The sequence below is a fragment of the Dryobates pubescens genome, chromosome 21 (genome assembly GCF_014839835.1).
Source record: "Dryobates pubescens isolate bDryPub1 chromosome 21, bDryPub1.pri, whole genome shotgun sequence".
Lineage (NCBI taxonomy): Eukaryota > Metazoa > Chordata > Aves > Piciformes > Picidae > Dryobates > Dryobates pubescens.
The window spans coordinates 12,253,236-12,272,391 of NC_071632.1; the positions used below are offsets into that span (position 1 = coordinate 12,253,236).

General features: G+C 37.1%; 1 protein-coding gene across 1 annotated transcript in view; it reads left to right on the forward strand.

Annotated features, from left to right (window-relative positions):
• NCAPG2 (non-SMC condensin II complex subunit G2) overlaps positions 1 to 19,156 on the forward strand; it is a 34,308-nt gene that overhangs the window by 5,591 nt on the left and 9,561 nt on the right. Inside the window, exons 6-20 of the mRNA XM_009898621.2 lie at positions 1,123 to 1,217; positions 2,039 to 2,108; positions 2,775 to 2,861; positions 3,243 to 3,338; positions 7,641 to 7,766; positions 8,628 to 8,807; positions 9,160 to 9,312; positions 11,024 to 11,246; positions 13,133 to 13,254; positions 13,682 to 13,855; positions 15,799 to 15,869; positions 16,119 to 16,272; positions 16,452 to 16,625; positions 17,057 to 17,173; positions 17,277 to 17,420. Of these exons, the coding sequence (XP_009896923.2) occupies positions 1,123 to 1,217; positions 2,039 to 2,108; positions 2,775 to 2,861; positions 3,243 to 3,338; positions 7,641 to 7,766; positions 8,628 to 8,807; positions 9,160 to 9,312; positions 11,024 to 11,246; positions 13,133 to 13,254; positions 13,682 to 13,855; positions 15,799 to 15,869; positions 16,119 to 16,272; positions 16,452 to 16,625; positions 17,057 to 17,173; positions 17,277 to 17,420 (1,986 nt within the window). The remainder of the gene's footprint in view (positions 1 to 1,122; positions 1,218 to 2,038; positions 2,109 to 2,774; positions 2,862 to 3,242; positions 3,339 to 7,640; positions 7,767 to 8,627; positions 8,808 to 9,159; positions 9,313 to 11,023; positions 11,247 to 13,132; positions 13,255 to 13,681; positions 13,856 to 15,798; positions 15,870 to 16,118; positions 16,273 to 16,451; positions 16,626 to 17,056; positions 17,174 to 17,276; positions 17,421 to 19,156) is intronic.

Genomic DNA, 19,156 nt, shown 5'->3' on the forward strand with positions numbered 1-19,156 from the left:
GTTTGATAGACCAGGTTTTGGACACCTGCCACTAAGTTTTTTGGGGTCTTTTGTTACTTACACTTCTCACAGAAGCCACCCCTCTAGCCCCCTCCCATTACCTTGCTACATGAAACCAATACAGAAGTTACTTTGCATCCTTGAGGAAAATCATTGAAAGTAGAAGGGGAACCACAACCCATTCTGGAAAGGCTGCAAGACCAAGTTCCATTAAATTAAGTGCCTGAAACCAATTTAGACTTCTACACAGAAACCTAATCAGCACTGGTTTTGGGAAGAATTTGATTGCTCAAGTGAATGACCTGTGCTACACTAAATGGCTTCAGTTGCCTCAGATGTCCACATGGGGCTGGCCTATAAAACACAGGATCTGTCATAGATCTCTGCCTTCTGGAAAGGCATCTGAAGTTGCTCTATGTTTAGTCAGAGACATACTGCCTCTGGCCAATGGAGTCAACAGTTCAGTTTCATAAAGCTGTTACTAAACAGCTGATCACTTGATTCGCTCTTCAGGCAACTAACATTTTAGGGACTTCAGCACCCAAATTTAGTTGTCTCATTTTCTGAGCTGAAATCCAGCTTCAGTATGTGAACTGCCAGTCTAGAGATCCAGGGTGGTTAATGCTGGGATTTTGCTAGCTTTGCGGAGAGAAGATTGTCTTGAAATTCAAAGTATTTGAGGCCTTTTCCTGTTGCTACGAAACTATTGTCTTTGGTTGCAAGTCCTTCTGTTTGAGATTTTTGCATCCTGAGAGACTTATTTTTAGTGGTTACCCAGCCCATGTGAGTTCTCTAGTTTCCCTCCCTGGCTGGAATAATGTGGAATAACGCTTGAAGTCACACCAAAACAGAATGGCTATTGAAAAATAAAAGCAGGCAGATATGTAATCCACATGTTCAGTTGTTTGGTGTTTTCTCTACAGTATAAATAAAAGCAGTGCTTGAGTTCTGTTTAAAAATTAAGAATCTTCATTGTTTTCTGCAACAGCCTCACTTAAGCTTGTTAAAATTCAAGGTGTCATTTATTTTGATCTTTAAGCTCTATATTTACTGACTTTTGAGGTGACATTTAAATTGGGCATTCCTCTGAAGTTTGACTTCCCTTTTTCCCCCTGCTGACAGGGAAGAAGATTCTTGAGCTTTTTGTTCACCTGGAATGTAAACTTCATTAAAATGATACATGGAACTGTTAAAAACCAATTACAGTTCTTTCCAAGGTATGCATCACAGTTAAGAGTTCCTAATGATCGTTAAGAGCTTGGCTGAAATCTTGTTTGTCTCACACTAAAATACCTCATATATTGATAAAATATATCAGAATCCAGAGACCTTCAATTCTGCTGACTGTAACTACGTATTGTTTCAGCAACTTTAGTTAATAGTTGCTCTCCATGTGCCTATGTGTACAATTATAGGTTTAGTGAACTGCTGATTTAGCATTAGCCAAAGCAAATAACTGTCAGATGAAGTGTGCTGCATTGCTTGCAGTGTTGGTGTGAGAACTGCAGATCCATTTATGCTTCTGTGAGGTGTTTTTATTTTTTTCCTCTAGGCAGCTTCTAATTTAATTTGGTAGGATTCTGTGCAGAGACTCTCTAATAAAAAATCTGACTGCTGGATGAAAAATGTGGATTTTTCCCCCTCTTTGATTATTCAGTGAAATACTACAGAATTCTTCATACTCAAATCAGAGGTTTTCTGCTGCTTTCAGTTAGAATGATGTATACCTCTACACATTTATAAAGAATTCAAGGCATTCATTGTGAGATAAATGATAAAGTACCTGTGCTTTGATTTTCCTACCATATTACCTGATTTTTTTTTTTTTTGCTAGTACTTGGGTTCATTAATTAATGATTACTTTGGATTTCCATAATTGTTACTGTAAACTTTCAAGTTATTTCCTTCTTCTGAAACTGATACACAGAACTAAGAAAAATCCTGCTATTTACCAAAAATACATGATGTTACCTTTATAAATTGTACATAGGTATGGTTAGGACGCTTGTTTGAAAGTGTTTCCCCTATGTTAATACAGATCCTTGATGGAATACATTTCAGAAGTTTACTTCAGGGCCTGGAAGAAGGTGTCAGGAGAATTCTTACAGGTAATAATAGATATTTCATTTGAATAGTTTTGAATATCAAGGTGGAAAATATACAGGGCTTGGAAAGGTTGCAAACCTTGAGGATTTTGTTTTTATTCCCCTACAGAAGAGCCTCTTTGGCATTGTCAAGGAATAAGAGCATGTCATGCTTTCAGTGTTTGCCCACTGGGATCAGCTTGGTTGCATTTAAACATCTTTAATTCTCTTACTGAAATACTGGTTGATGTAAACTGACTAGTTATCAGTGTTATTGAAGCTAGTGAATTAATTACTCGGTGTGTGCAAGAATCTATTACATAACTCAGACATTTGTCTAGGTTTTGTGAATTTCCATGGAGACAATCCAAAGCATAATGACAGCATCACAACTACACTACAGCCAAATTTCAGACACCAAGCAATTCATATTTGCCATGTGGAGATGCTTTTGAATTCCAGACTTGTTCTGAGAATTGATTAATTATATATTCTGAAATGTCAGAGATCACAGACAGAGGCCCTTAGTGTGAAAAACTTCAGGCAATACATAAGCCAAGCAAAAGCTAGCATCAAAGACTATTTTTAGTTCCTTGTTTTAGAGAAAAATACAAGTTGCTGCATAGCCTACAGCACTTATTATTGGTTTATTGTGTGTTAATAGTAGCCTGTATGTGGTTTTGCTTGTAGGTACTTGAACATAACTGCATTCAGGATTTCATGCATCATGGAATTCATCTTCCTAGAAGTTCTTCTGTTCATTCTAAAGTTAGAGAAGTAAGTTCCTGTAAAGCATGACATGAACTGGCAGGATCAAAATCAGTTCAGTTACTTGGAGGTGGAAAGTTTTGGGTTCATACTGAAATACTATATTAGGTCTAGCTGGAATGGAATTACTTTTCTTCATAGCAGCCCATATGGTGCCTTGTTTTGGATTTGTTGGCTGAAACAGTATTGATAAAACACCAGTGTTTTGGCTGTTGCTGAGCAGTACTTGTATGGTGTCAAAGCTTTTGCTTTCCTATTATGCTTCCCTAGGGAAGCTGAGGATGAGCAAGAAGTTGGGTGTGAGTACAGCCAAGACACCTGACCCAAACTGATCAAAGGAAGAGTGCTGTTAAAACTGGTTTCGAGATTGGTTTCTTTGTGTTTTCTCAGATACTGAGTTATATTCATAAACAAAGTAAAGTTCGTCAAGGAGCTGAAGAAATGCTCTATAGATTGTATCAACCTATCCTTTGGAGAGCACTGAAGGTAATTATCCATTTCAGAAAACAGAACTGTCTTTCTCCACTGATAAATTCTGGGTCCCTCCCACATGCTCTGTTTTTAATAATTGCTTTTAAAATAAGGTGGCTATGGAAAAAAGGTAATTGGTGTGTTTTTCATCTCAGCTGTTGCAGAGTAACTTTGCAAGCTGTAATTGGGCACAGTTAGAAAGCAATAATCTGTTAATATAATTTACTTCTATAGTTCAGTTTTGTTTCCAGGTACACAAAGGGCTTTCTAGGACCCTAGTAAACAGTGAGACCAACACTAAGTTTGGTGTTCTCATAATCCTCTCAGTTTGGGAATTCTGTGTAATATTACTCTCTTTTCCAGGATCTTTATGAAATGATCGGTGCTTTAATGATCAAAGATAGAAATAATCAGTCGATTACTTAATTAGTTTTACCTGTGGATTAATTACCAGCCATAGAATACAGCTCAATTAATTTATTATAGCATTACTTTAGAAGCCCTTTTATTCTAGTTTGATTGTATGTGCAGATATGGTATGCATGCGCTTTTAATCAAGCGTTCAGAATGAAATTTCTGCCTTATAGGGCTTTTAAGGTAAGTGTGTATGTCTTCCAGCACATTATGTGCACCAACTAAAGGATACTTACTGCAGTTCTCCTACTCAGTCACACTTTATGATTCAGATGAGCCAAGCTTCTTTCTTTGTAAACAGCTTTTATTCTGTCTGAGGTTATGAAATTCCTTCAGTGAGAGCATACACGTGCCATTTGTTACAGCCAAATTGACTGCTCTTAAACAGTTACTGAAGTTTCATTTGCGGATTTGGTCATATGAGCAATCTTCTCTACCCATGAGAGATGTATTTAGAAACTCTTAAAGGTGAAAGTATTTTAAAACAGCTTTAAAAAGTTGTTTAAAATTGTTTGTATGAGTTACAGGAAGGAGATGAGAGCTGTTTAGTTTCAGTAGAACCGTATGGTAGAAATGGGAAGATAGAGTCATTGCTAGATCATTATCTTGTTTGGCCTAACATTAAGGGTTGGATGTCATCCCTTTAGAACTAATATAAACAAGAATTCTGGATTAAACAGTGTAAGAGAATAATAGCTGCAAAGCATGGCTTTGTTGAATTTCCATATTTCTGTCTCTAAAAAGAATAGGACTGTAAATTGATTTTTGATAGCATAGCAAAGATCAAGACTAGTGTCTGCAAACATCTTCAGAGTGGTTAGGAAAGCATGGTATTCCATTCTTAAGGGAGTTGCTATCTGTAAGTCGAGGCTAGTAGTTCACTTTCCAAAGGCCACAATTCAACTCAGATACAAGATTAGAGTACTTTGGAAGAACATTCTGTCAAACCTTATTAAATCTGCTTAGATTTATTTGGAGAAATGCAACAGAAAGGTTTGGCTTGAGGAAAAAAAAAGGTTAATTACTGATTTTTGGCAAGACAATGGGAGAAATTCCTGATTCCAAAAGTGTTTCAAATTCTTAACAGCTGCTGTTCAGAATTTTCACATCGCTCCTGGTTCCATTGCTAGAACAAATCTGAATTGTAGTCAGTTTTGGGAGATGATTTTTAGTCTGGTTTTTGGGGGAAGGGGAGATAATTGGGTTTGAGATTTTTGGTTTTGTTTTTTTATCTTGACAGCTTTTCCATATGTAATTAAGCACTTTAAGCTTAGACATTGTCAGGCACATCAACTAAGCCATGGAAAATGTGTTTTAATACAGCAAAATAGTCTGGCTGTTGTGAACATACATTTCAGACTGCGCAATTATATGAATCATGTCGTGATTCAGTGCAAGAAAAGATTCTGAATTGCAAATGATTCAGTCCCACATTTGTGATTGGTGAAAGGAAGTATGTGACTGTATGTCAAAATTTGGCAATTTATTTTTGGGTAGGCCACTGACTTGCTGTGTGACTTTTGTGTAGTTAATCTTTCTTTTTCATCTATTACTGCTGAAGTATTTGGCATTTTTAAGGTAACTGTTGCTGTGACTCAGAGTCACCAGTAGTTTCAGATACAGAACTAAGAAGGGAAACTTACAATTCTCCATAGTATAGCATGGATTCTGCTCCAAAGCAGAAATCTTAGATAACTAGTTTGATGCTTCTATTTCAGCTACTGTACAAATCCCTAATTTAATATAATGAACATACTCTTTTTGTGGAACACTGGTACCAAAGCAGAAAGGCGACTCAGAAGAACCTCTTTATCCCTCTTTCCTGCAAGGATATTGAAAAATACTGAAGCTGTAAGAATGCTTAGAATCCTAGAACTGTTCATACTGAAACTATTTGGTTTAATCTCTGAAGTGTTTAAACTGGGAATGTATATTTCTAATGAATGGTTCTGTTTCTTCTTAATTTGCTTATTTTACAAATACGGAGCTGGCGCAAGTTTCCTTTGTGGTTTTTACCTACATGTATTTTATAAGCATTTATGCAAGTCTAAGTTTTTAGAATATAAACCCTTATGTAGCTTCTTAAACTTTGTTCATGTCTTCATTATGAAAAGTAAGTCTCTTGCAAGCATAGCCAAGATAGTTGTGTAGTGAGTGATTATTAGTATAAGAAGCTATGTGAGATAAGCTGTGATTAAGCTATTTCTTACCAAGCTTAAAAGGTCAAGAACCACTCCTCTAGGAATTCAAGCTGTTGAAGGAAATGATTCCTTTCAAGTATTGTGCTTGGCTGTTTGGTAATTTTTAGCATCTTGCATTTTTAAACTTTGGAAAAATAGTCCTTTAAATAATTGGAAGTGAATTTCAGGGCCTGTGAAACAAGACGAAACTTGAAAGAAAGCTCTGAAAATTAACTGAACAAAAAGACTTCAAAATGTTGTTTAAAAAGGTTCTGAAAGTTCCTCAGAACAGTACAAGAGGAAGGCAAAGAAACCTTAGTCAGTATGATATGAATTTAATGTCCTAGGTTCTACCTCTGTGAAGACATTTACTCTATTTACAAGCTTGAATATGTAAATACATTTGGGATAAATTGCAATTAATTAGAAACAGGAATTTAAACTGTGGTTACTCAGTTCAGAATTCAAGTGAGCTTAATGGAATTCAGTGTAATGCACTTAGAAACTTTATGAAAATTATGGAATGGCCATGGTAGACAAGAGCTGGGTTATTGCACAGAAATGTGCTTGAATTAATTTTCACATGAAACGTTAGTGCAGGAAAGCTATTTCACCCTGATTTCACATATTAGCTCATTATGCATTAATTCTTCAGTATAGACAAGCTCACATTGAATTAAGTACCATAATCTTTTCACTTTTAGACTGGTTGTTGTATCTGTGATAAATAACCATATAAAGACAAGTCCCTGACTGAAGGCTGTGTATATGCCTTTGTTGTATTAACTTGAGAATTGCTATTTATTTTGTTGGCTTGAAGAATTTGGAATTTTTTGGTTCTACACAGAGATGTGAACCCTAAATCTGAACAAAGTTGTTCTTTCTTCATTCCCAGAGAAGTCATCACAGGGTCTTTGCACTGCTCTAATAAAGAAAATGCAGTCTGATGGTTAGATTTCAGGTTTCTCCCTGAGATGTCTTGAATTCTGTCCTTTCACGTCAGTGCCTTTTGTCTTTTTGCATCCTTTGAGAGTCCACAGGGCCCATTATTTTTCACTGATTGAGTGTTTAGATACAGACTGTTTTAATTTTTCTTTACATTTGGGGCTCTACAGCCAGTGAAATACATGGTGTAGCACACAGAAAGATGGCAAAGTTTCTGAGGATTATGAGGCTTGCCTTAGATTTTTGATGAGCTGCTTGCAGTTCAGAGTGTGGTCCTTTTCCTTATGTACAAGATGCAGAGCTGAATAAATTTCTGTTGCATTTTACTCTCCAAGCTTGCAGGTACTTCGTTTCTAACTACTGTTCTTGAAGAAGTAGGCATGAACTTTTCAGTTAAATCACCTGTCTCTTGACAGGCAATGTAATTAATTCAGTGTGCCTGAATTCAAGATTCCTGTATTCTAAAGAGGAGCTCTAAGGTGACCAAAGGAAATCTCAGCTGCTTTTAATTTATTCAGCATTAATCAGACTGTGACTCTTCAGGGTCATTGAAGCTGATATGCTTTGAAAGCTGATTGTACTAATAACTCAGGTTTTACTGAAGGGGCAGAAATATAAGGAGAAAAAGTATTGGAAAGAAAAAATGCTACTGTAAACTATTCCATACTTCTAAATATTTCTCTCTTTCACTAAATATATAACAGTGGTTGGAGAGCAGTATTTAAGTGATATTAAGAATCTGCTTATCAGAAAAATACTTTTTCCTTCATTGTAACAGGCCAGGAACTCAGAAGTTCGATCAAATGCAGCATTTCTGTTTGTTGATGCTTTTCCTCTTCGTGATCCCAGTTTTAGCAACGCAGAGATGGATGGTGAAATCCAGAAACAGTTTGAAGAACTTTATGTAAGTTTTTCAAGGGGGAAAACAAAAAAGGAGTTAAAAGCAAAAATAAGCTTTTGATCTAATTAAACTTTCTGGATAGTATGGACATACAGCCCTGTGATGCAGAAAATGCAAAAAATAGTATTTTCAGGTTCTGTAGTATGTTGACAAGGGATGACATACACCATTTTCAGCTCTGATATTATTACTTGTTAATCTTTGAATGAAAGATGCTTTTGAAGGACTAGATAATGAGAAATGGATCTTGAGCCTCACTTAACCTTGCATCGGTGAAGAGAGCTTTACATTTAATATGTAGGCATCCAGTGGGAGTTCAGTGCTCTAAGTATGTATTCTATTCTATGTATTCTATTCTATGTAAGTACTTCTAAAATGAAGTGAAATAGAGATAACAACCTAAAAAAAAATAGTTACCAGTCTAGATAGGGGAGAATGAACATAGTGTTTTAGTTAAGAAAATGCTTGGGAAATTCTAAGTATGGTCTTAAAACCATTTAAACATTAGATAATTAAATTGATTTCCAAGGTTTTTTAATGTTGTTGCATGGAAACAGTGGGCAGTGTAAACTCACTTGTAAATGGAAGTGTAAATAATTAAGTCACAGATGCAAGAGTTAATATGAGATATTAAAAAAAAGAAATTCAACTGTTTGATTTAAAAAAAAAAAATCCATATTTGTCTTAATTTTACTCCTGATTTAAATCCCCTATTTAGCTTCATAATAAAATGCCTTGAGGGAATATGAATATTAAATTTAGTTCATAGTATGACAATTGGCATAATGATTAAAAAGTAATGGAATGCTCTTTGTTTGTGTTAGGTTCCCTATACTGACATTATTATTATACTGTTTGTTTTAGAGTCTCCTAGAAGATTCTCATCCTGTTGTCCGCTCTACGGGGGCACTTGGAACTACTCAGATAACATCCAGATACTGGGAGATGATTCCTTCAGCAGTTCTTGCTGATCTTTTGAAAAAACTCACTGGAGAGCTGGCCTGTGATGCAACATCTGCTGATGTTCGAAGCTCTGTTTTTAAAGTAAATCTTTCTTTCTAGTTTGAATATTATGATTGCCTTTTTTGTCTTGATGCGCAGGTTTCTAGTATAGGCCACCTTAAGTGAAGGAAATTACTTACTCTGCAAAAGGAGTTCCTAATGCATGAGAGTTTTGCACAGGCTTTATAACAGACACACATTTGGAATGAACAAATGCCTTTTAAAATAGTGACTATGGCTTTGTGGCTCTTAGCCACTTTGCATTTCCAGTGTAGATCTGAAGCTACCTCAGCTGAAAGGAGTTCACTGGACACAACACACTGGAAATTAGAAATACTAAGTATGCATGCATGGTGTCTGTCCCTACTTAATTTAACCTTTCTCTTTCTTGCAGTGCTTACCTGTAATTTTGGACAACAAACTAAGTCACCCATTACTGGAAAAGCTCCTGCCAGCAGTCAGAAACAGTCTTCATGACAGTTCTGAGAAAGTGCGGGTGGCTTTTGTTGATATGCTGCTGAAAGTAAAGGCTACCAAGGCTGCTAAGGTAGGATGAGTGACACTTGCTAAGAGGAAGATAAAATCAAGGCATTTATTTAAAAACCGAGAAGTACCTCTTGAGACTAGGACAGCACTCCTAAAAGGAAAAAATACATGATTAACATAGTAATAGTCTTAATTTCAGGTTTTCTTTGTCATTTAAGCATATAACAGAGTTTGTTTCTAAGCTGTGGATTCTGTTACTGTTAGTTACTTCTGTTCATTTGAAAGATTGTGATTTAGATGTAAGTAGTGGCATAGAAGTATTTCCTTCTAGATTTTGTGAATTTTACTGAAATCATGTTGTCAGTGAAAAATCTTTTAAAACAAAGAAATAAAGTGGCTACTTGTGATGATCTTTCAGCCTTCCCATAGCTGCTCTTCTCAGGAAAATTAACCACAGGAGATGGTACCATGTGTGCATGTTATTGCAGCAGAGATTCTGTAGGCATGCTGGAAAGTTTTGTATTTTAATTGAGCCAAGTACACGCTTCTCCTTTTTTCTCTCCTCTACATTTTTGAGCAGTTTGGGATGGCGACTGGGTCCAGTAGCCTCTTGCTCACTGGCTTTTTTTCAGCGGCGGGTGGCACACCTTTTGCCCAGGACGTTTGTGTCTTCCCTGCCCTCTCGTGGCCATGCCGGGCAGAGCAGCCAGTACTGCCATACCCTCCAGCTGGCTAGCTCATGACTAACTTGCCTTCTAAATGCTTAATACCTTTACCGAATTGTTTTTAAAATGTATGTACCTATTTTTTATAATTTCGATTTGTCTCCTCTGGGCATCTGGGTATCTGGAGATACCGGACTGGATAATTGGGCAGAGAGGAACCTGATGAAATTCAACAAGGGCAAGTGTAGGGTCCTACACTTAGGCAAGAAAAAGCCTAAACAACAGTGTAGGTTAGAGGTTGAAGGACCTTGGAGTCCTTGTGGACAGTATGCTGACCATAAGAAAGCAATGTTCCCTTGTGTCCAAAAGAGCCAGTGGAATCCTGGGGTGCATTAAGAAGAGTGTGACCGGGTCAAGGAATGTTCTGCTCACCCTCTACTCTGCCCTAGTGAGGCCTTATCTGGAATGTTATGACCGTGCTCCCCAGTTCAAGAGAGACAGGAAACTACTGGAGAGAGTCCAATGGAGAGCTGTAAGGATGACTAAGAGAATAGCCCATCTCTCTTATGAGGACAGGTTGAGAGACCTGGGGCTGTTTCACCTGGAGAAGGCTGAGAGGAGATATGATTAATATTTACAAATACATTAAGGATGAGCGTCAGGAAGATGGTCCTGTTCTATACTGAATTTTCAGGAATACACCATACTTGTAGGTAGTTTGTTCCTAGTTGTCCTATGGTGAGAATATGGAACGTGACAAATAATTGTCATGTTATGGTGATATCCTTGCAGAGTAAATATGTTTTCCTTATACCTATGGAGTTGCTTTAGAACTGCAGGTATATTGAGTTGGAATTGCTTGGACTGGAATTCTTCCAGTCTGTCACAGATACTGGGAGATTCAGAGGTGTGTCAGAAAAGTGGTCTTGCAGCAATATGTGACCTCAAGTAAACGGTGGTGTTTTGGTAAACAATCCACACCAACTCATCCTTTTCTGGTCAATGCTATTTATAATTTGTTGAAACTTTTGATGTGGACAACACTTAATAGAGTTGTTTCCTCTGGTTTTGTAACTCCTTTAATATCTTTTTTTCCACTTGAAAAAGTTCTGGAACATCTGTCCCATGGATCATCTTCTGACTCGTCTTGCAGTTGATTCACGGCCTGTATCCCGACGCATAGTGAATCTCTTATTCGACTCTTTCTTTCCCATTAACCAACCTAAGGATGTGTGGTGTGAGCGCTGTGTTACTCTCATCCAGATGAATTCAGCAGCAGCTAGGAAGTTCTATCAATATGCTTATGAGTATACTGCCCCCACCAATATAGGTAAAGTACAAAACTCTGTTGGTCTTTGGCAGTGCAAATATCACACCATGGAATTCTTTTCATTTTCTTTGTCTAGCAGTGCTATGTTGTTGCTATTTTTTTCGTTGTTTGTTTTTTAGTGTAATACTAGTTTGTAATTTTTTAAAGTCTTGAATCCTGCTGACTACAGTCAAAGCTTTTTGTTTCTGCTCTTAGGGGTACTGTATTTTGTAGCTGGTGTTGTTATCTGGTCTCTATTGTCCTCTTTCTCCTTGCGTGTAGCTTGAAACTATCTAGGTTGATATTTATTGCCCATGCAGAAATAGGGAAATAAAATACCCTGGTGACTCAGGTAATTTGAGATCTTTGTGGGAGATTCTATAAAAGATCCAAAATATTTATATCTGATAATCTGATTCTCTGGGATTTGTGGATCAGTAGTCTTTTCAAGTTTTACAGATTCATAGAATGGTTTTGGTTGGAAGGGACATTAAAGATCATCTAGTTCCAACCCCCCTGCTATGGGTAGGAACAACCTTCCACTAGACCTGGCTTTGAACACCTCCAGCATCCAAAGAGAAACTACAAAAGGCCTCTTTCCTATTAAAAGCTTCAGAAACTTACAGCAAAAAGGTTATGTACTGCACAGAGTATAGCTGCTTTTTATAAAAGTGCTGTTGAACCAATTACATCAGGAGAAAATTTGTGTGAGAGTTCTGATAATGTAAAAACAAAGTAGTCAGCATGGAGTGACTAGGGTGAAATGTCCAAGCCATTGGTCCTTGACTGATTACATGAGTAAGGTAGTTCTGAAATAACACATGGTAGTGTGTTTCAGCTAGTTGTACTTTCACCAGAGTGGACATAACCCTTCCACTTTTATCTAGAGGTAAGCTGCTCATTAAGGAGTGCAGTTGATAGGCTACTACATCTCTTATAATTAGAATTGACATTGGAGTGGGATGTGTTAGTGAGTGGCTCTGCCAGATGAGTATAGGAGTTGAGGCAGCTTCCTGTCATCTTGGTTTGGTAGTGCAGTGCTTGGTTTGGGCTATTTGGTAGACTTTATAACAGTAAAATTCTAGAATCTGATAGCAGTGTTGCTGTTTGTCTTGGTTTATCCCCAACCAATAACTAAGGAGGCTGCTGGCTCCGTCCTGTGCCAGGGAGGAGATTGAAAACAAACAATCAAACAAAACCAAAAGCAAGACAAAACAAAGAAACCCCAACAACCCAAAACTCTTGGACTAGGATAAGGAAAGTTCAATAATTAAACTAAAATATAATAGCAGGATGTAATAATAACAACTCTAATGAAAAGAAATATAACAAAAAGAAATCCAAGAAAAGGCAAACTGTGCACAATGCATCACAAATGATGCACAGTGCCTGATGCACCATGCCTGAGCAGCAATCCACCCTTCCTGGCTAACTCAACTGTATACTGAGCGTGACGTTCTGTGTTCCTTTGGCTACTTCAGGTCATCTGTCCTGGCACTGCTCCCTCCCAGCTTGCTGTCCACCTGCTTGCTGGCAGATCATGGGAAACTGAAAAACCCTTATACTCAGGATAAGTGCTACTTAGCAACAAATAAAACATCAGTGTGTTATCAACACTGTTCTCACACAAAATTCAAAACACAGCACTGTACCAGCTGCTGGGAAGGAAATTAACTCTACCCCAGATGAAAGCAGAATATTCTTTTTCATAGTTGAGAATATAAACCATTTTCACATTTTTTCCATTTCCTTTCACCAGGAAATCCTTTCTATTTTTTCCTAGTTATTTCTGATTCTGTTACCTGCTTTTCAGACTTGCTTTCCAGCACTACATATAGAAGCATTTACTGGCAACACTCTTAGTGATTAGTAAATGTCTAATTTATTCTTACTGTATTTAAATGTAGCTAAACTAATGCTTACCATTCGGCGCTGCTTGAATGCCTGCATTCGGAAAGCAAGACAAGAGAGTCTTCGTGATACTGATGATGATGATGATGATGATAAAAGTGAAAAGGAGAATACAAGTGTAAGAAATTCCACTTTATGATAAGTTCTGGTAATGCTTTTTCTGCTTAATTTGAGGTGGAGGCATTTGAGCATCTGTGGAGTTAGGAGAACTGCCATTATGGTGGTTTCATACCCTGCAATAGCAGAAGTTTGGTGGATTGGCTCAATTAAGATAGAAGGAATATGAAGCATATTATAAATGAATGCTTCCCTAATTCCAGTACTAATGGGGTTGGGTTTCCAATTAAATTATTCAGAAAACTAACACTGCATGATGACTCAAGTCATATGTGCAGCATAAAACTGAATCGTGGAGTTCGTGTTCTACAGCAAACAAAAAGTCTCTGTCAAATGAATAGAGGGATTTTCAGTCTTTTTTTATACCCTTGTTTTAACCTGTGTTTGAGAATATAACAGATAATGTCATTTGGATGTTTGTATTTCAGGTGTTGAATACTGTGTTGTCAGTGGATGATGTGGGCAGCATGGCAGGTTTGTTGGAGATTACTGTGATACTCTGGAGAAGTATCCGCAAAGCGCTGGATCGCAATGAAGACACCAAAGATTATGCTATCAGAAAATTTGCTTCTGTACTTCCTGAGTATTTTAGAGAATTTAAGGTAAAGAAAGCCTAGATTTTCCTGTAATGCTTAGCTTTTTCTTCAGATGCTTTCATGTGCTGTGTTTTCTACGTGTTTTCTTGGTATTAAGTATTCTTTTTCATTGCTTCTATAAACAATAACAAGTTTCTTGAAATTCCACAAATGGGTAGAAGCTGTTCTCCAGCTGCAATATTTGAGTGATGAGCCATTATCTAACAGACAACACAAAGACACTTAAGCAGTAAATTCCTCTCCTTGTAGTGTTTTTGTAGGATGCCACTCTTATGATTTTTTTCTTAACATCTGGAAGTCAGTAACTGAATATGTGCCATTGCAGAATAAATACTCAGTGTATGCAATAGTCCACATGTTTTACTGCCTGCCCCCCCACCCCCAAACTCTTCTGTCACCACCATTCTTATTACGATCCTGCTGCTGGAACAGACAGGTGAAGCAGATGAGGCTCCTTTTTCACTTTATTGTGATTGATTTCTCTTAATGATTCTACTCTCTAATGATTTTTTTGATACAGTTATTTATTGCTTGAGTTTGATGTAAGCAATTAATTGAAATAAGTCATTTTCATATTATCAGTTGCTTTGATCTTTTTAATTGTTCTGTTATTCTTCAGGATGGTATCTTTTGATAGGGGCTAATATTAACTGCTGCACCCTGTTGGAAGATTATGTACTATATATCTTGGGGTGGGTTTTTTTGTTTGGGGGCAGGGGGGTGTTTGGGTTTTTTCTGTGGTTTTGGTTTGTGGTTTTGTTGGGGTTTTTTCATATATGTTTTTGTTGTGTTTTAGTGATTTGGGTGTGGTTTGTTTGGTGTTTGGTTTTTTTTGTTTTGTTTTGGTTTTTTAAAGCTTTTATGCTAAAGTATAGGAAGCTATTCTAGCTCTTTCACTTGACAACATCCAAGTTTGCCCCAGATAATCAGGGACTGGTAGGCAGTTCATTGCCACATAATACTCTGCAGCATAGATATATCAAACACTTTTTCCATCCTTGAAAGCATTTGGAACTTGTCAAAGACATTCCAAATCTTTTTTTGGTGGGAGGATGTAACAGCCCTCCTGAAAGCTTCTGGTGAACAGGCAAGATTTAGCAAGCTTTAGCAAGCAACCTTTTTGACTTTATACTTGTAGTGAGTAAGCAGCTTGAATCTAAAAAGACCTGTCATCAAAGGCTTAGTGTCTGAAAGACTACAGATTGAAGCAGCACGTCTCTTTCTTGAAAAGTTACAAATACAGTTAAAAATGTTCTTTTTAAAATCATCTTTAAAAGATTTTAGATCTTCAAGTGTCTGAGTAGGTAATAATTGCATTTCATTGTATTAATGATACACTGTTTTTCAGAAGTCTTTCACATAGATTGGTTGCTCCATAACCGCAGTGAGACTGTGTCATGGTCTAGACCTTGTATTATGAGGTGGTGTAACCACTTCTGGTGCATTTTACACTACCGCTGTTGTATAAGCACTGGTGTATTTTACACTACCATTGTTATATAAGCACCTGTTCCCTTTAGAATATTTTTTATCAATTTCTGATGTGAATGAGTATTCATTTCTGGGAGCAGTTACGTGAGAGGAGTTACATGGTGTCATGATTGTGCAATTAAATATTAGCCTCTACTGGAAGAAATGTTAACTAAAGCTGTTAGTTCTTTTGCAATGGTTATTAAGCTAATGGAGCCATAATTATTCATGATAGTTGTTCTGACAGTTTGTCTGAAAGCTCAGTGATGAGATAATTGATAATTGACCGCTGAGAATAGGAATCAAAGGTTTCAGATTGCAAGCCACATGTTATGAGCATCTTTCAGTTCCATTTCTAATCAAAAAAAGATAAGTCCTTCATTTGAGGTGATCTAATCATTCTTTTTTACAGCACTCTTCAGTTTTTGAGCATGTGGTACCTGTATGTGCGCATCATATAGTGTATTTTTTCATCCTAGGATGAGCGGTGCACGACTCCATTGGTTATTCTGGCATCCTTTATGCCCCCTGCTGCTATTCCTACATTCAGGTACTATTTTTCAATCCCAAATATGAGTAACAAGAAATCTCTTGACTGTATTTGCTGATTTTTCACAACTCCTTATTAAACACCCACTTGGATAAATTAATCCACTAAACAAAGTCACTGAGTTGGTAAAATTTGTGAAGGTGCAAATAAGTATTTGAGCCATTGGTGAAACTTTGTTTTTCCTTGATTTTTTTACTGCACTTACAGATGGAAAGTTAACACATCTCTTTTTGATTGTTTCCTCTTAAGCTGTGGTGTGATCTCCAGACTCAGAAATATCAACAATGGAGCTGACCAAAGCAAATACTCTATGCTGATAGACTGCCTGTGTCGCTGGGGTCAAGTAGGACATGTTCTGGAATTGGCCTGTGACTGGTTGTCTGACTCACTAACCCCAAAGAAGGTGTGCTGTACTTATGTCAAAAGTTGAGGAATTGATAGGTTATGTAAAGGCATCATGTTGGGGTTGTTTTCCTTTTAGTAAGAGAAGCATCTTTAATGTCACACAATTCTGCTTTGGAATTACTTTTAAAGTAAGATGCTAACAGTATTGTGCTGGGTTTGTGCTTTTTCCTCATTTAGAGTACTAACACTTCTGGACGACGAGTACGTATCCAGGTCACACACGAATCGAAGCCAGAATTAGCAGCCGATTACATTGAATATTTATTGACTCATCCAGTTAATTGTGATTGCCTGCTCTCTGTTCCTAAAAAGAAACTGAAGATGCTTCTGAAAATTCTCAGTTCTTCGAAGGTAGTATTCTCCTTACCATAAGCTGTGCTCATAAGAGTGCTTAACGTCATATATTGTCGGAGTCAAATTGAAGCGTGCAAGAATAAATAAGTAGGATTCGTGATCCAAATATTCTTTATATTCAAATATAGAAGAATATTAGTTCAGAACTATAGATGGCAAATTTCAACCAGCTTGTCATCTTTAGATGTCTCAACATTTTTATGATCTGGTGTTGAGCAATGTTAAGGGATTTGACCTTTGGAATGTACATGTAAGGACTAGTCTGAAAGTCACTTATGGCAGTGCAAAATGAATGCTATTTAAATATAGCTGTTGTGGTTTTTGGGGATTGGGATTTCTTTTTTTCAGGCTGTAGCTTAAAGCTTTTGAGAAAAGAGTCATTTGAGATAATTTCCTGGAAAATAGAAATGTAAACTTTTATATTTCAGGAGGTTCTTGGCTCTATTCTGAAAGCCACTGATGCAAGTTCTGGCAGCTTCAGTGAAGCAGCTGGTTTACGAGCCTTCAGCCTCTTTTGCAGGTTGAGTGTTCATCTTCAGAACAAGGTATGGCTATACCTTTTCAATATCAGCTGGAGCTGCAGCTGACAATATAAAGAAATTCCAAACAGACAACTGGTAAACTTTTTGTCTCATTTTTTTTTTCCAGTTTTCTGAAGAAGGAAAAGATTGCCTCTCACTTCTGAAGGAGACAGGTGCTTGGATAGAAAGTCAAGTTGTACCTTTTATACTAGCAAGTGATCAAAAGGATGGTGTTTCAAAACACAATAATGTTTCTGAATTAATTATTCAGGTTAGAGATCTCTTACAATATAACTCAAACTGCTGCCAATCTGAAAAGCCATGTATGTAGCAATAATATACTGACAGTGTGCCCTGGTGGTTTTAAACTCCAGCAAGTGAATGAGCTACTGAAACACAGTCCTAATAGTTCTGAGGTTACAGTTTCATGCATTTGCTATGCCTTTGATTGCTTAAAATTACACACTTAGGTTTTTTAAGCTGCTTTGAGTTTAGTTGTCACATATTTTGTAAATATAAAAAGTATAATTATGCATGCCTTAGCAATTCAATCAAGTAGTTGGAGTCAACAGCACCTTGTCTTATCTAGGTTTGTTTTTTTCAGCTACCAGTGCATAATATATATTCTAATCATACTTGTTTGAAGTGAGGATGAAACATTGTTTATGTTTCACATGTGTGAAAATGCCCACTCAAGAAATTCCTAACACCAGCAGGTGATGTAAGCTGAGTAGCCCAAATTTTAGGTTTCTGTCAAGTAATTCTTGTTCTCAGTCTCTCATCTCTCATATTAAATAATGTTTATGCTGATTTATGAGAAGTGCATTAACACAGAGTTAAGATTGTCACTGAAAAAGGAGAAGAAAATTGCTGAAAACAAGGATATAGTTTTGTGGCATGTTAGTACAGGTTATCATTGCCTGTTCTGCTGGAGTGCAGGAGATCCTACAAGTAACAATCACTGCAGCTGCACACAGTCCTGAAGAGCAAAATGAAGGGTGATTTAGAGGACTGGGAAGTTGGTGTGATTATGAGAGAGGATTTAGATCTAATAATGTTAGCTTGCTTGCTTTTTTTCTTTCCTTCCTGCTTTTCCAAAAGAGAAATAGGTAAAATTATACCCTGAGGAATTCAGTATGCTTCATCCTGTGTCCCATAGAACATACCTTTACAAGTCAGCAGGGAGGTAGGATGTGAATTACTTGGAAATTTAATAATGAGTTCAGTCTTGTATAAATCCTGCTGCTGCAGCCTGAAAAGTATAAAGAGGTAGTAAACTAAAACAAGTGGTGTAGTTGTTTCTATGACAGGTTTCTTGTGTGTTTTATATGCTATTGTCTCTTCTCTCTGAATGAAGAATTTAGTATGCACATTGTAGCTCTTTTGTGGATATTTTTCATAGTTTGGAGGCATGGAACTCAACCCCATAGGCAAGACATAAACCAGGAAATTTAATTAGTATTGCTGGAATGTATCATTACTGTTATGGGCAGGGATTCACTCTTCAGGCCTCTGACAAACCCCAGTGTCACCACTGACAGCATCCCTTACCCCTTACTTGCACTTGCCCTTCACAGAAGCATTTGATTGTACAGTGTGAGGGCTTTAGCTAATTTTGGGATCTTTTCTCTTATATTCCCCTGACTTACCACTTAACCCAAGGTGGATTTTGCATTGAGCTATGGGTCCTTTCAGTTTTTGATCAAGGGCTGACTTTAGTCACAGTCAGTGTCCTTCAATAACTCAGCTCATGTATACATAGACTGGCTAAAAATTCTATACTCTCTCTATACTTGAGTATGATCTGTGCAGTATGTAATGTGTATCTACACAGGGAAGACCTCTTTTTGTGTCCTGTTTTCAAATGTTTTCATATTCTGTCTTGGTAAATGTTAACTATCAATGCCTGTGATCTGGGTCTGAGTGAAAAAGGTAGAGGATCTACTGCCTTTTGAGAAACTGCTTACTGGAGGAAAGGGCAAACAGAAACATTTGAGGAACTGTTTG